The sequence below is a fragment of the Caretta caretta genome, chromosome 23, assembly GCF_965140235.1.
Source record: "Caretta caretta isolate rCarCar2 chromosome 23, rCarCar1.hap1, whole genome shotgun sequence".
Taxonomy (NCBI): Eukaryota; Metazoa; Chordata; order Testudines; family Cheloniidae; genus Caretta; species Caretta caretta.
In genome coordinates, this window is record NC_134228.1 from 1,536,735 (window position 1) to 1,551,623 (window position 14,889).

Genomic DNA, 14,889 nt, shown 5'->3' on the forward strand with positions numbered 1-14,889 from the left:
CCGACAAAGCCAGCGGGCCAAGCCGATTTGCTCCCCTGGAACCTGAATGTTCTGGTGCTGGGATGGGCCTGGACGAATCGTCTCTTGGGAGAGGCAGGGAAGGGCGTTCACAGAAAGCCTCTTCCCCTCCAGGATGTGAAATGCCCGTTAGTGAATGTGACGAAGTGGGACTGTTCTTAATGTTTTCTCTGTATATTGTGGGGATGCCTCAGTTTCCCCTAGGCAGTTCTTAAGTATCTAGGTGGTGGGGTAAGAGTATATGATCGTTGCAGAGCCCTAGAGGGTAGGTGTGTGCAGGGGTCTGGACACAGAAAATGGCTGACACCCTGTTTCCTGGCAACTGATGGCCTGGGCCCTTCCCCCCTGCAAGGTGAGAGCTAAAGGGTTGGAGAACAAAGGAATTTGGTGACCTCCTGGCCCGGGGACAGGGACAAAGCCCAGAGGAGGAGGGGCTGGAGGGAGTTTCAGTTGGGGGCTGGCTGGGGACGAGGAGTGAAGTGCAGACCTGGTTGTCTGGCTCACTGCCCCCGAAAATGGACCAGGCTGAGGGGTCCTATTCTCTGTACCTATAAGCTCTGTGTTAGACCTTGTTCCTGTCATCTAATAAACCTCTGTTTTACTGGCTGGCTGAGAGTCCCGTCTGACTGCGGAGTTGGGGAGCAGGACCCTCTGGCTTCCTCAGGATCACGCCTGGGCGGACTCGCTGTGGGAAGCACATGGAGGGGCAGAGGATGCTGAATACTCCGAGGTCAGACCCAGGAAGGTGGAAGCCGGGTGAGCTGTGTGTCCTGCAGACAGGCTGCTCCCAGAGAGGAGACTCCCCCAGAGTCCTGCCTGGCTTCGTAGGGAGCAGTTCCAGAGCATCGCCTGGGGACTCGGTGACAACTGCCTGCTTCTTATCTCTGGTGGGACTTTGCTACACTGAAGCTTTGAATGAAGGACTGAATGACCCATCCCAGCTAGGGATGTTCTCCAGAGACTTGATTTGAACCTCAGTTTATTCCATCACTGCTACAAGCCTGAGCCAAGAACTGTGCCCTTACTGTATATAATTGATTCCATTTAACCCATTCTAGCTCTCGTCTCTATCTTCTTTCTTTTATGAATAAACCTTTAGATTTTAGATTCTAAAGGTTTGGAACAGCATGATTTGTGGATAAGGTCTGACTTGTATATTGACCTGGGTCTGGGGCTTGGTCCTTTGGGATCGAGAGAACCTTTGTTCTTTTACTGGGGTATTGGTTTTCATAACCCTTTGTCCCCATAACGAGTGGCACTGGTGGGGATACTGGGAAACTGGGGTGTCTAAGGGAATAGCTTATGTGACTTGTGGTTAGCCAGTGGGGTGAGACCAAAGTCCTCTCTGTCTGGCTGGTTTGGTTTTCCTTGGTGTGCACAGAAACCCCAGCCTGGGGCTGTGACTGCCCTGCTTTGAAGCAGTTTGTCCTGAATCGGCGCCTCTCCGTTGGGTCCCGCCAGAACCAGCCTCGTTACAGTGGCGTAGTCGGCAGGATCCACAGAACCAGGTCAATTAAACTTTGGGTCAGATCCCCACGCTGTCCAAATCTGACTTTTGGTATCGAGAGTTTGAATGGTTAAAAAGCAGCTGCAATGGGTGAGCAACGAGCATATGAGGGCCTTGGCGAAAAAGCCGTGGAAGGTTTGTGTTCAGAAAAGGGGATAAGCTTTAGAAAGAAAGCTACAAATCAAGCACTGAGAGATCTGTTAATGGGCAGTGATCAGGAGGCAGGAGCACAGCCCTTACCTAAGGCCACAGACGCTGCAGAAGCAATGAAACTGCAAGCCCTGAGAGACGGCCTGCAGTCGGAACATGAACAAAAACTGGCAGAAATTCGAATGAGAGAGAAGCAAGCCTTGGCCCAGTTGGAAAAAGAAGCTTCTGAAAGACGGAAGGAAAGGCTGGCTGCTAAGGAGAGTGTCCACCAGATGCAACAAAAAGCTGACAGACTTCAGCTCCAAGTCAAAAAAGCAATGGAAGAACAGCAGAAATTGTATCCTCTTGAAAGTCCGGTGTATAACAATGTTGGTATGTTGTATAACTCTGAGCAGTTGTCTGAGTGTAACCAAATGTATCCCACAGCTGCCACCAGTTGTCACCGAGTCCCCAGGCGATGCTCTGGAACTGCTCCCTACGAAGCCAGGCAGGACTCTGGGGGAGTCTCCTCTCTGGGAGCAGCCTGTCTGCAGGACACACAGCTCACACAGCTTCCACCTTCCTGGGTCTGACCCCGGAGCATTCAGCATCCCCTGCCCCTCCGTGCGCTTCCCAGGCGGGGTCCTGGGGAAGCCAGAGGGTCCTGCCCCTCAACTCCGCAGTCAGACGGGACTCTCAGCCAGCCAGTAAAACAGAAGTTTTATTAGACGACAGGAACAAGGTCTAACACAGAGCTTGTAGGTGCAGAGAACAGGACCCCTCAGCTGGGTCCATTTTGGGGGGGCAGTGAGTCAGACAACCACGTCTGCCCTTCACTCCATGTCCCAGCCAGCCCCAAACTGAAACTCCCTCCAGCCCCTCCTCCTCTGGGCTTTGTCCCTTTCCCGGCCCAGGAGGTCACCGGATCCCTTTGTTCTCCAACCCTTTAGCTCTCACCTTGCAGGGGGGAAGGGCCCAGGCCATCAGTTGCCAGGAAACAGGGTGTCGGCCATTCTCTGTGTCCAGACCCCTGCACACACCTGCCCTCTAGGGCTCTGCAACGATCACACACCCTTACCCCACCCCCTAGAGACTTAAGATCTGCCTAGGGGAAACTGAGGCACCCCCTCAATATTCAGAGGAAACATTAAGAACAGTCCTGCTTCGTCACAGTGAACCACGAAGAGAGAGCAGGTTCCTGGCACCCCTCTGGAGCACGGGCTAAAAGTCCTGCCCTGTACTGCCCCGGGAGGCATGGGTTTGGTTGGTGACACTGTTCCAGCTCTTGCTGTATTGCCAGTCCCAAGGGTTCAGAACTCATGAGCCCAGCCCCCTGAATCATGGGATTTCCAAACTGCTCCCCGCTGGGCTCGGTATTTGCTGTCTGGTTGGGGAGCTCCTGGGATGTCACTTTCAGGCCTTTCTCTGTAACTACCGAGGCACAGAACCCCCTACTCACATGACTGCAGCAGCTGGGCCCTAAAGGAAAAACGCCCCAAATCTCATGAGTTGGCAACACCAGGCTGTTCAGTAAACACCCTGCTTGTTAGCTAGTGCTCGTCTCCCCCCCGCCACGTTTCAGCTGTGTTTAGAGCACCCCAGATCTGTTCCACTGAAACAGTGAAAAGCAGCTACAGCTCCTGCCCCAGCCCCTGGCTCCCCCACCAAGTTGAGGGGTTTTGCAGCCCCTGTGTTTGCTTGATTTCCTCTCCCCAACAAGGCACCGGGCTGTAGAGGGGCAGCCGGGAAAGCGATTCTCTTCAGATCTCCGTTACCTTCCCAGAATCACAAACTGGAAACTCTGAGCCAAATAGACTTTACACACGAACTTCTGGGGGTCAAGATTCCCTCAGTGAGAAGTGATTTGGGGGTTCCCAACTTGAGGTGCCTGTCCGGGGTCCCCATGGTCACAAGTCGGGGTTTCCGCCCCAGCCGAATCCCGGCCCTTTACAGAGTCTCAAGTCCCGCATCCAAGTCCCTGCTCACACCTGCAAATCTTGCCCCATTGTAAAACCAGCAGGTCAAATGTTATCAGACAGGGCTGGTTTGTAAAGTTCCAGTGTTGCTTTAAATGCTCAGACATGCCAAAGCCCAGGAGACTGGGCCACGTGCTAGTCTCTGGCCCAAACCCAGCGCTACCGTGGAGCAGCAGAGTTTTAATCCCAACCCAGAAACCGCCCGGGTTTTGTAGCGGTTGCATTGTTTTAGAATTGGTGATGAAAGGCTACCCGTGGGTCATCCCAGAGTGGCTTGTTTCCAGCCGGGGGGCACTGGTGCTGGGGGTGAAATCAGATTTCCGCCTGACCTGGAATTGATTTGCTTTCATTTTTTTTGTTTTACTTTGTAGTAATTTCAGTTTGCGACAAGGCCGTCCTGCTCAGGGTTACAAAACACCCGTGGCTGAGAATCCCAGGCCCCCACACATGTCCCAGTCCAGCTCCTTCCAGCTGTCTGCCTCTGTCCCCAAATCCTTCTTTTCCAAACAGACCAGCAGGGGCAAGCCTGCGTCAGGGTGGAAGAGAGCCGAGGAGACCCCCACAAGACCTGTGGCCTTCATAGACCCAAAGAAGTAAGTGCTTCTCGTTGAACCGCTGGCTGGTGGGATGGGGCTGAGCAGAGCACCAGGCGTGTGTGATCTCTGCCATGGGGAGCACATTCCGGGGAATGGTACTCGAGCGATAGCCTTCAATAGCTTGCTGTTGTTATACAGACAAAACTGCACAGGATCGTTTCAGGGGACAAGACAAGATATCACGTTTATTAGAATAACACAATTTGATTTAAGACCAATAACTAATATCTAATACCTACGCACATAGACACCCCCCCCCCCCCAAATGTTCTGCAGCTGCTAGATAGTTACCAGTCCTGAATGTAGCTTGAGTTTGTGGCTTGTGGCGGCGAACTGGCCAGGAAAGCCGGGCACAAGGAAGAACTGGGTCTCTGTTGGGCATGCACCGATGCCCTTCCATGTTGGCAGCAGAATGTTACCCTCCAAAGTCTTCCATCTCACCCATCCTTTTTGTAGGCTTTAGTTTGAATCCAGAGTCTATAGGTCTTGCTGTGTCAAGCTGCCTCTGGGTCCGGTGTGAGTGATCACCCGTCAATTGCAGACCTGACTTTCAGCCTGGGACCTGGCTTCAATGATTCTTCAATTGTACTTCTGTTCTTTTCTTTTGAGGGTGGACTCTTCTCGCTTTGTCAGGGCTGTTGTCTGCATCTTCAGCCCTTGGTGTTTACACTTTATTTTATCAGGACCGGCTGGGGCTGGAGGTTGAGTCCATCATCCATCCATCCCTCATTCCCGCATCGAAACTACACTCATCAGGTTACAGCAGGGTTTAGCGAAAATGAAGTGAGCGTTGTACAGTGGAGTTTGGGTTACACCATGGCCACGTGTAAGGAACGGCAAACAGGGAGCAGACGTTCCCATGTTGAGGCCGTGCAAGTTTCAGTGATTTAAGCAGCAATTGGATTGAAAATGAAACTCAATTAGCCGGTTCTTGGGGTACCTGGTTTTATGAATGGATGTAGTTTCATTCATAAAACTTTACTTATGAAGTTATGTTAATAAAGTGAACAATTAAAAACAATTTCATGGATCAGTTCTACACCATGAGTTCTGAGCCGAGCCCGTCTGCATGTGGGAGCCGCGCTCACTCCCAGGCGAATGCTGCGGCTGGGCCAGCCAGTGCCCACTACCTCATTCCACCCTGTGCCCCCAGCCTGGGCAGCTCTTGCTTGGCACCTGAGGAGATGGGCATGGGTGGCCCCCGTGCCCCCCAGTGCAGGTCTGGAGCTGCTGCTAGCAAGTGGGCCTGAGTGCAAGGTAGGAGGAGCTGGAACAAGGGGGCTGAGTCCCCCCCACACTCTCTCAGGCTCTGGCGTCTCTGCGTGGGTGGCTGTGCCCACAAGGATGAATGGCAAACCTGGCTGGTGCCAGCCCTCCCCAGCACAAGAGGGTTAAGCCAAAGGTCGGAGAGGATGGCGGCCGCGTGCCTGTCTCAGACGACTCCTGCCTGGCTGGTGCGAGCAGTGGCTGCTCCTGGCGCTGGGGCTTGGAGCCCGAGAGATGGGCACCTGCCTGCCCTGTCCACCCCGCGCCAGGATCCCTCCTGCAGCAAACAGGCCCCCTCTCAGGGCCCTGCACACCAGGGAGAGGTGTGCAGCAGTGCCCCCAAGCAGTGTGGCCGCAGGAGCGGCTGCCTGGGGGCTGCACCCCTGATGCTCCACCTGGAGCTCCCAGCTACCCGCGGGCCCAGGCAGGTCAGTGCTAAGTCTACAGGGACGCTCTGTACTCCTGGCCCTGGCTTCCAATTGTCTCCTGCCAGCGACTGGGGCCACAGGGACGCCCAGCTGGACCCAGGGCCATTGACTGGTTCATGGAGCCAGCGTCTTGCCAGGGGTCGAAGGAGGAAGAGCAGAGGGGCCAGTGGTAGCATTCCCGCCAGAGAGGGGCCGAAGCCGGCCTGGCAAGAGCCAAGCCCTTGGCGTTCCCGTCGGCCCCGCTCGGGCACCGGCTGTTTGTTAGCTGCATGGCGAGACGCGCTGTGGGCCTGTCATTGCTGCTATCCTGCAGTCCAGCTCGGCAAGAGGCAGCTGGGAGCCACGGCTCCCGGCCTTTCAGCTAGCAAGGCTGGTGGACGAAAAAGAGACCGAAGCTGTGGCCCCATTCCTGGGGTTTAGGGCCTCCTCTTCTCACTCGTGGGATCCAGGTGGTTCCCCTGCCTCCTACAAAGGCTAATAAACGGAGCAGCCACTGGCGTCGCCTGGCCCCACTGGATCTGTTGCTGCTCCCGCGCTGGCCAGGAAACAAAAACCACCCCAGAAAAGCCAGAATTGGGCCAGCCGCTGCCTGGACAGTTCAGAGCTTTTCCAGCCCATCTCTGCTGGGCATCAGGAGGGGCCTGCTCCAGCTCGGGCTGTCGAATCACACCACCCGTGAATCTCTCCTAATCACACATGCCCAGTGGGGAGGGAACTGGGCAGGGGGTCAGGACTCCAGGGGTTGTAGCCCCACATCTCACCTGCTCTGTTCCTCAGTTTCCCTGCCTATCTCTGTGTTTGTCCAGACAGTGTGCTCTTTGGAGCAGGGACTGTCTCACTGGGCCTGGACAGCGCCTAGCGCATTGGGGCCTGTGTAGCACCCAGCGGGGCCCCCATCTCGGTCGGGGCCTGTGGGCACAGCTGTCCTACAAATAACTCGCACCAGGCAGAAGTTCGTGAAGAAAATGATTGTTTCCATCGCTCTTGCATGGGCTCACTGCTTTACAAATGGAGTCCTGGCCCAGAGAGATGATGAGTGAAGCCCAAATCCACCCTGAGCACTGCGGGAGACAGAGTTTTCCGCAGGATTCAGATGAGCAGGGGGTGGGGGCTCTCCTGACTGCGAGAAGGGCTGTAAACACCCAGGAGTCTTGGGAGGCAGATGCCCCTCTTGCCTCAGGGCACCTGGTTCGGGTGGCCCTGTGCCTGCAGGGCAATGACCATCGGGCCTGCCGTGCTCTTGGCTAACGGGGGCTGCTCCTGGAGCCAGTCTCTAACCACGTCCCCCCCACACTGCTCTAGGCAAATTGACGTGAACACCAAGAACGTCTTCGGGCAGCCCAGGCTGCGGGCGTCGCTCCGGGACCTGCGCTCCCCGCGGAAGAACTACAAGTCCACCATTGAGGACGACCTGAAGAAGCTCATCATTATGGACGGCTTGGGCCCGGAGCAGGAGAGAGCCATGGTGGGTGCAGGCCGATGAGGTGGGCCCCACAAACAAGGGGGACTCTGCTCCCTTCCATCCATCTAACGGCAGTCAGGTGCTGGAAGGGGGTGGTGTTTGTGCTCCAGTGGGCAGGACTCCTCGGTTCTGTTCCCAGTTCTAGGCAGGGAGTGGGGGCTGGGGAACTAGGACTCCTGGGTTCCATCCCCAGCTCTGTCACTTATCTAGTGTGTGACCTTGGGCGAATCCCTTCCCCTCTCTGTGCCTCAGTTTCCCCTCTCACACTGTACTGTGAGGTCTTTGGGACAGGGACAGTCTCTCACCCTGGTTCTGTGCAGTCCCCATCCCCGGTCTCCGATGAGGCTTCTCGGTGCTACTGTGACACTCCCAGTAGCAACCCCTGGGTGCTACCGGAAAGTAACTGTGTTTCTGCGACAGTCTCCGCAGAAGACTCTCCAGCGGACATTGTCAGATGAGAGCCTGTGCAGCGGGAGGAGAGATGCCAGCTACGCCAATGCCACCTGCTTCGAACAGTCCCTGGCCAGCGACGTCCTCTTCACCAGCACCTACCCCTCCAACACGCTGCCCACCCGGCGGCAGCACCTGCAGCCGGGCACCGGGGGCCTCCCCGAGAAGAAATGTGAGTATGGCATGGGTCTTGGTTAGAGCCGGGGGCTAGCAGCCCGGACTCCTGGGTTCTGTCCCTGGCTCTGGAAGGGGAGTGGGGACTGGTGGTTAGAGCAGGGGCCCAGGAACCAGGACTCCTGGGTTCTTTCCCCAGCTCTGCCCTGGCCTGCTGTGTGACTCCAGCTGTGTCACCTGCCCTTGCTGTGAAAGGGGACGGGGATGTCCCGTGGTTGGGAGTCCCTAGGTGACGAATGTGAGAGACGCAGGGCAGCGTGTGACGTGGGTGCTGCCGTGATCCTGGTTCGTCAGGGAGCACACACAGTGCCCTGCCTGGCAGAGAGGTGCCCTGCGTTGCACGTGTGCTTGGTAGTAGACGAGAGCTGGGTCTCCCCATGGGCAGGTGCAGCTCCCCTCTGGGAAGAGCCAGGGTGTCTCCACCCAGCACCAGGCGGGTGTCCTTGGACCGTCACAGGACCAGTCCCTCCCTCCCTCCCTCTCCCGTGTGCCTCTGCCCGGACATGTCATTGCACCTCGGTCCCTCCTCATTCCTGTGAGTGGCAGTGAGGCCAGGCCCCACTGGCAGGTCTCCCCAGGCTCCTGGGGAAGGGCGGGGCTGGGGTGTGCGGGGCTGATCTGAGCACAGCCCTAGTGTCCGTTCCAGGAGCCGGGGCAGGGCTGGATCCAAGGGCTGGAGCATGTGGATTCTGCAGACCAGCCCCATGGTGCTAGCGGGGATGATTCGTTGGCCTACAAGCTGGGGGTGCTCATCCCTGGGCTACACTTGGCCCTGGCGTAACCACAGGGCAGTGGGTGGGGGGCTGGCAGCAGGACAGAGTGCTGCTCCAGGGAGATGCTGGGCTTGCTTCCCGGTACTCCGAGCATCCTCTGACCCCTCTGCTCTCCCCAAAGCCACCATCTCTGCCTCGGAGCTGTCACTGAGCGATGTACGGGACAAGCCCACGAGACGCCTCGACCCGGGGCTGATGCCCCTGCCCGACACGGCAGCTGGCCTGGAATGGTCCAGCCTGGTCAATGCTGCGAAGGCCTATGAAGGTAGGAGCGCCCTGCGTCTGCAGAACGCTCACTCCCCGCGGCCAGGGAGCTGCGCCCTGCCACACTGGAGGTGGTGCTGCTGGCTGCCAATCCGCGTTAGCCAAGCCATGCCCAGACAGCTGCGGCGTTGGGAAATTATTGCCCAGTTAAGGCAGTGAGAGGGAAACCGAGGCACGACCTCCCTTTTCAGGAGGCGACGGTGATTAATACTGACCATGGCATTGTTGGCCGTAGAGCTCTGAGATCAGAGCTGGGCAGAGGGCAGCAGAGTGGGGAGAAGGGCTGGGCAAGGTGCTGGAACTAGGGGTACGGGGCGTGCTGCAGCACCCCCTGGCTGGAAGTGGTTTCCATCACATCCAGGGTTTACAGTTCAGGTCAGTGGCTCTCAGCCCCCACTGTATGCATTGTTCCAGCACCCTGGGGCTGGGGGCAGCAGGGTAGGACGTGATATGGGGGTTTCTGGGACAGTGACGGGAAGTGGGTATGAATTGGGGGTTTCAAAGGCAAGTGGCTAACGTGCGTCATCTGTGCACCGTCCCTGTGAGCCTCTGTCCCTCCGCTCCATCTCTGCCTCCCTCAGCTCCGACTCGGAGCCAGAGTGCCCCAGGCCAGCGGGACCAGCAGAGTCCCTCCACGCTGTCCCCTGCCAGCTCAGCACTTGGTCAGTGCCCTCCAGAGGGAGGGGCGAGCCCCCAGGTTCAGAGCCGTCCTGTGATTTGGGGGGCTTGGCTCAAGCCCCCAGAGCAGGAGCAGATTCCAAGGGGCGAGTGTCCCGGTCGGGTCTCTCGGCTGCGGGGTGTCTGTAGGGTGGCACTGGGCGTGCGAGGAGGCCCCAGCTCTTCGGAGTCGCCGTAAGGAGACAGTCTGCACTGGGTGGTTCCCTGCGCTGCAGGAGCTTGGAGCAGCTGGTCACAACAGTCCCTCCGCTCATTGCTCGGATTCCCTCGTTCCCTCCCCCTAGAGCTGCCCTGCCAAGTGATGTCTTTACTGCTGCCCAGCCCCCGTCTGGATGCCGCCCCTCCCTGGCCAGCCCCACGCGGCCGGCCACGCCCAGTGCACTGACAGGCTGGGACTCTCCTGTCCATGCGTCACGCTCACGTGGCCGGGAGCCCCACCCCGGGGTTCTGGCAGGGCCGGGAGACGCACGGGAGCCCTTGTCGTGCCACTCAGGGAGAAATACGGGCGCTCCCAGCACCCTCCCGTGACCGAGACCCCTCCCCAGGTAGGAGGCTGTTCCCTGGCTCTGTGCCAGCACCAAGACCCCACTGCTGCGGTGAGCGTTTGGGACCCCGGGCTCCTGCCTTGGGCAGCACTGTTAGTGGTTAGAGCACAGAGCTGAGCGCCAGGAAGCCCCAAATTCTGTCCTCTGGAGTGCAATGTGGCCTGGTCAGGGGGAGGAGGGGTGGGGGGTGGGTCTAGTGCTGAGCATTGGCTGCACCCCATCAGCGTAGGTGGGGAGCAGGGCCCCCTGTATCCCATCAGCTCACGCAGCCCTTCTGCGTTGCTGCCTCTCCCTACTTCCAGCATCTTGGGGGTGGGGGGGTCTGCCGGTGGGGTGCGTCCCCCTGCTGTGGCCCCTGCCCCAGCCCTCGCGGGCTGTGCAGAGGTCGGTCTCCAGAGGAGCCTGAAAAGCAGCTTAGGTCCCTCCCCTGCCCTTGGGTCCCCTCTGCTCTTCTCCGTACCCGGCTGCCGCCTCTAAACAAAGCTGGGTTCTCCACGTCATCGCGCCTGTGACTTCCGCTGCCGCTCGTAACCCCAGGGAGCCATGGCCTCGCCAGCCTCCTCGCTGACATGGCAAAATAAACAGACCCTGTTGGGACAAGGCTGCTAGCCTGGCGGAGAGGAGCTGTGTGCCATGGGAGGCCAGCGCTGGGAGCGCAGGCATGGCCCGTGCCTTAGCAGGGAGAACTGAGCCCCCACAGATTCTCACCGCCCTGTCTCTTCCCATTCCCTCATTGAAATGTACCTATCGGGGTGGGCAGCTGCTTCAGCCCCACACAAATACTGCCCCCCCATTCCTAACCGTGTCCGTTCCCAGTGAAAGGGAAATTTCAACCCCCGAATTTCTGCTTGGAAGAGAAAGGCGTGTAGCCAGGGTGAGCAGCAGGGCAGCACAGCGAGGGTTAACCCTGGAAGGTGCTGCAGGTGTGCGGGGAGGGGACGGTACTTCACCCGGCATCCCAGCTGGTCCAGGGGCTAGGCCTGTGCCCGGTGGGGTGTCCTGCGAGTGCTCGGCATACCGGTGCTGCAAGGGACCCCCGTGGAGACTGGCACCCCATAGGCCAGAGTTGCCGGGGCTTGTGCCATTGGCATTTCCTCCTGGGTGCATTTGACGTAGTTCACATTTGGCCGTGGCACGCACGGCCCTGCCTGGGAGCTTGTCCTGGACCAACCGTGCAGGAGTCACACTGGCCGTTCCCAGGAGGGGCAGAGAGCCCAGCCAGCCCTTAGCCTGGTCTCTGCCCCCGACCGCTGGCCATCTGTGCTGCAGGACGGGCTCCCCTCAGGCTGAGAAAAGCCTCGATTGCAGCCTGGGTCTCCCCCCCCCCCCCGAGGCCCACGGAGGGCCGGGCGGGCCGGGTGTGAGTCAAGCCGAGGGCGCTGCCTGGTAACTGGGCTCTGGGAGGAGCTCCTCTCCAGCACACAGCTCTGCAAACAGCTTCCGGCAGGGCTGATGCGGGCAGTGCTCAGGCCCAGGGAGTGCGGGTGCCCTCCAGGCAGGGCCGAGCTGCCTAGGCAGCATGGGCGCGGCAAAGCAAACCCCCCTCCTTTACCTTGCAGTGCAGAGAGCCGTCTCCCTCTTCTCCCTCAACGACTCGGTGCTGAGCCCCGCCGCCCCGCCAGCGCACAGCCCGGGCCCCACGCCCCGCACCACGCCCACCATGAGGTAAGCGGGGGCGCCTGGTTCTGTGCCCGGGTAAGCCCCGGCCCCTCTCCGTAACAGGGCAGACACTGCTGGGTGGGCTGGGCAGGTGGCTGGCGGGACAGGTGTGTCTAGCAGCAGTCGGGGCAGCGAGCGCCCTCCAGGCCTGGGCTGTGGGCGAGGGCAATCCAGGGCCTCTTCCTGCTGGCAGGAACCCAGCCGACCTCACATGGCCGGCGTGTCATGGAGCCACCGCCTGGCGCTGCAGCCAGAGTGCCACAGGGCAGGGCGCCGTAGGAGCAGTCTGCTAGCTATAGGGGAGCGGGGGGCAGACACTGCAGCCTCAGCCGGCCTGCCTGGCGGGAGCCCCCCATCAAGGCTGCGTCCTCACACCCCTGGTTCTGTGTGTGTCTGTAGGGTGGTGCTCGCATTTCATCCATCCCCATCTCACACCCACAGCCTGGCCAAGGAGACTGTTCCCCCACCCCGAGGCTGCCCTGGCCTGTGCTCCCGGGGCTCCCTGCACCAGCGGGTTAAGCCAGGAGGCTGCCCGGCGTGCCCAGGGGCTGCAGCAGGTCTCCACAGCCCTGCCAGCTCCTCTTGTCTGCGCTGGGTCCCCATTGCCGTGGCGAGATGCACTGACCCATGTTTTCCCCTCCCCAGCGAGGAGCTGCCCCTGGACCTGACGGGGAAGGTGTGTCAGCTGGAGGCCATGCTGAAGCAGCTACACAGTGACCTGCAGAAAGTAAGGGGCTCGCACCAGGGCTGCCCCCCTCCCCTTCTGTCGGCCCCACAGGGCACCCCCTTCTCTCTGCCGCTGGGCAGCCTCTCGGAAAGCTCCATCGGGCGGGCGTGCCTGCCTGTGCCCGGGGGCTGGGGTGCCTAGCAGGTTTGAGGCAGGCGGGCTGGGAGTCAGGACTCCTGGGTTCACTCCTTGCTCCTGAGCCATCAGCAGGCTGGTAGCCCGGCTGGGGGTGGGGCTGGCTGCAGCTGGGAGCTCTCCAACCACCCCCCTCTCTCGCTCAGGAGAAGCAGGACAAGGTGATGCTGCAGGCAGAGGTGGCCAGTCTGCGCCAGAACAACCAGCGGCTGCAGGAGGAATCACAGACGGCCAACGAGCAGCTGCGCAAGTTCGCCGAGATCTTCTCCAGCCCTGTGGATAAGGAGCTGTGAGCTGCCCCTCTCGGGCGCCAGGTGCCAGGCACACCCAGCGCTGTACTGAGATCTTCTCCAGCCCTGTGGATAAGGAGCTGGGAGCTGCCCCTCTCGGGCGCCAGGTGCCAGGCACACCCAGCGCTGTACTGAGATCTTCTCCAGCCCTGTGGATAAGGAGCTGTGAGCTGCCCCTCTCGGGGGCCAGGTGCCAGGCGCCAGGCACCCCCAGCACTGTACTGAGATCTTCTCGAGCCCTGTGGATAAGGAGCTGGGAACTGCCCCTCTCGGGCACTGGGTGCCAGGCACACCCAGCGCTGTACTGAGATCTTCTCCAGCCCTGTGGATAAGGAGCTGTGAGCTGCCCCTCTCGGGCGCCAGGCACACCCAGCGCTGTACTGAGATCTTCTCGAGCCCTGTGGATAAAGAGCTGGGAGCTGCCCCTCTTGGGCACTGGGTGCCAGGCACACCCAGCGCTGTACTGAGATCTTCTCCAGCCCTGTGGATAAGGAGCTGTGAGCTGCCCCTCTCGGGCGCCGGGTGCCAGGCACACCCAGCGCTGTACTGAGATCTTCTCGAGCCCTGTGGATAAAGAGCTGGGAGCTGCCCCTCTCGGGCACTGGGTGCCAGGCACACCCAGCGCTGTACTGAGATCTTCTTGAGCCCTGTGGATAAAGAGCTGGGAGCTGCCCCTCTTGGGCGCCAGGTGCCAGGCACACCCAGCGCTGTACTGAGATCTTCTCGAGGCCTGTGGATAAGGAGCTGGGAGCTGCCCCTCTAGGGCACTGGGTGCCAGGCACACCCAGCGCTGTACCCTAGGCTGCCAGCTGGGTGGGGGCAGCAGTGACCTGGGTGGCGCAGGGCACTGGGGAAGCTTCTGATGTGCTGGAAGGGGCCTGTGCTTGGAAGCAGCATTGCCGGCCCTTCCACGCCTGCACCATGCCCCTGGCAATATGTGGCTAAACACGGGGATTTACTGCTCCGTCTCCCTCCAGGCGGTGCTGTGTGTCAAGCCAGGGATCCGTGTCTGTTCTCTGCCACACCGCCAGGATGTTCTTGGGGCACCAGTGCCAGACGTTAAACCTCATGCAAAGAGCGCTGCTGGGCACCCAGGCCGGGACAGTGACTTCCTCACCCTGGAGGGGATCTGACCCGTTGGGGGGTAGGGGAGATCTTGGGCATGCATCATCCAGGGCGATTATCTCCTGGGCATGAACCTTTACTAATCTAGGAAATATCCCTGTGAAATGACTTGATTCCAGCCGTGGGCTAAGGAACAGCCCTTCTGCACTACGTTACACAGCCTGCATCTTCTGGCCAGGTCCCCCGGCCGTCTGCCACAGACATAGCACTATGGGGCTGGACGGGGTCGGTCGCTGTCACGGCCGCTGGGGGGGGCAGGGTTTCGGGTGTATAATAATTATAAGGGGATGGGATCCATACCTGGGAGAGAATATAAAAATTGCCCCTGCCTCTGGCAAGCACCCCCTCAGCGCTAAGTTATTTTCCAGAGAAGGCCCTGCTGAGTGCGGGTCAGGCCCTGCAGGCGGCTTGCCATGTAAATGTTCTTTATAAAACACTATATTTGTATAAAGGAGACGCTTTGTAAGGCTCTTTCCATGTGATTTCTGTACACGGCACCAGACGGCGGGGAGCATTTACAGCGGCCACGAGGTAAAAGCAAGGAGCAGCGTGTGCCGGGGAATGAACCTGCGGTTACTGCGCTTGGTGGGTAACCGTAAGATCCGCGGGGCGTGCGATGGGAGAGACGTCTGTCACCCAGAGCGGCTCCTGGGCAGCTAGATCAGCGCGTGGCCGGTGGGGTGACCC

At 59.6% G+C, this 14,889-nt stretch overlaps 1 protein-coding gene across 5 annotated transcripts in view; it reads left to right on the forward strand.

Annotated features, from left to right (window-relative positions):
* Positions 1-14,668, forward strand: part of SIPA1L3 (signal induced proliferation associated 1 like 3) — a 116,023-nt gene extending 101,355 nt beyond the window's left edge. For all 5 annotated transcript variants that reach the window (XM_048832859.2, XM_048832858.2, XM_048832860.2 and 2 more), the window contains 7 exons: positions 4,002-4,223; positions 7,223-7,385; positions 7,803-8,004; positions 8,901-9,044; positions 11,826-11,931; positions 12,571-12,652; positions 12,934-14,668. In XM_048832859.2, coding sequence (XP_048688816.2) covers positions 4,002-4,223; positions 7,223-7,385; positions 7,803-8,004; positions 8,901-9,044; positions 11,826-11,931; positions 12,571-12,652; positions 12,934-13,080 — 1,066 coding nt within the window. In that variant the 3' untranslated portion in view covers positions 13,081-14,668. The remainder of the gene's footprint in view (positions 1-4,001; positions 4,224-7,222; positions 7,386-7,802; positions 8,005-8,900; positions 9,045-11,825; positions 11,932-12,570; positions 12,653-12,933) is intronic.
* The last annotated feature ends 221 nt before the right edge of the window (positions 14,669-14,889 follow it).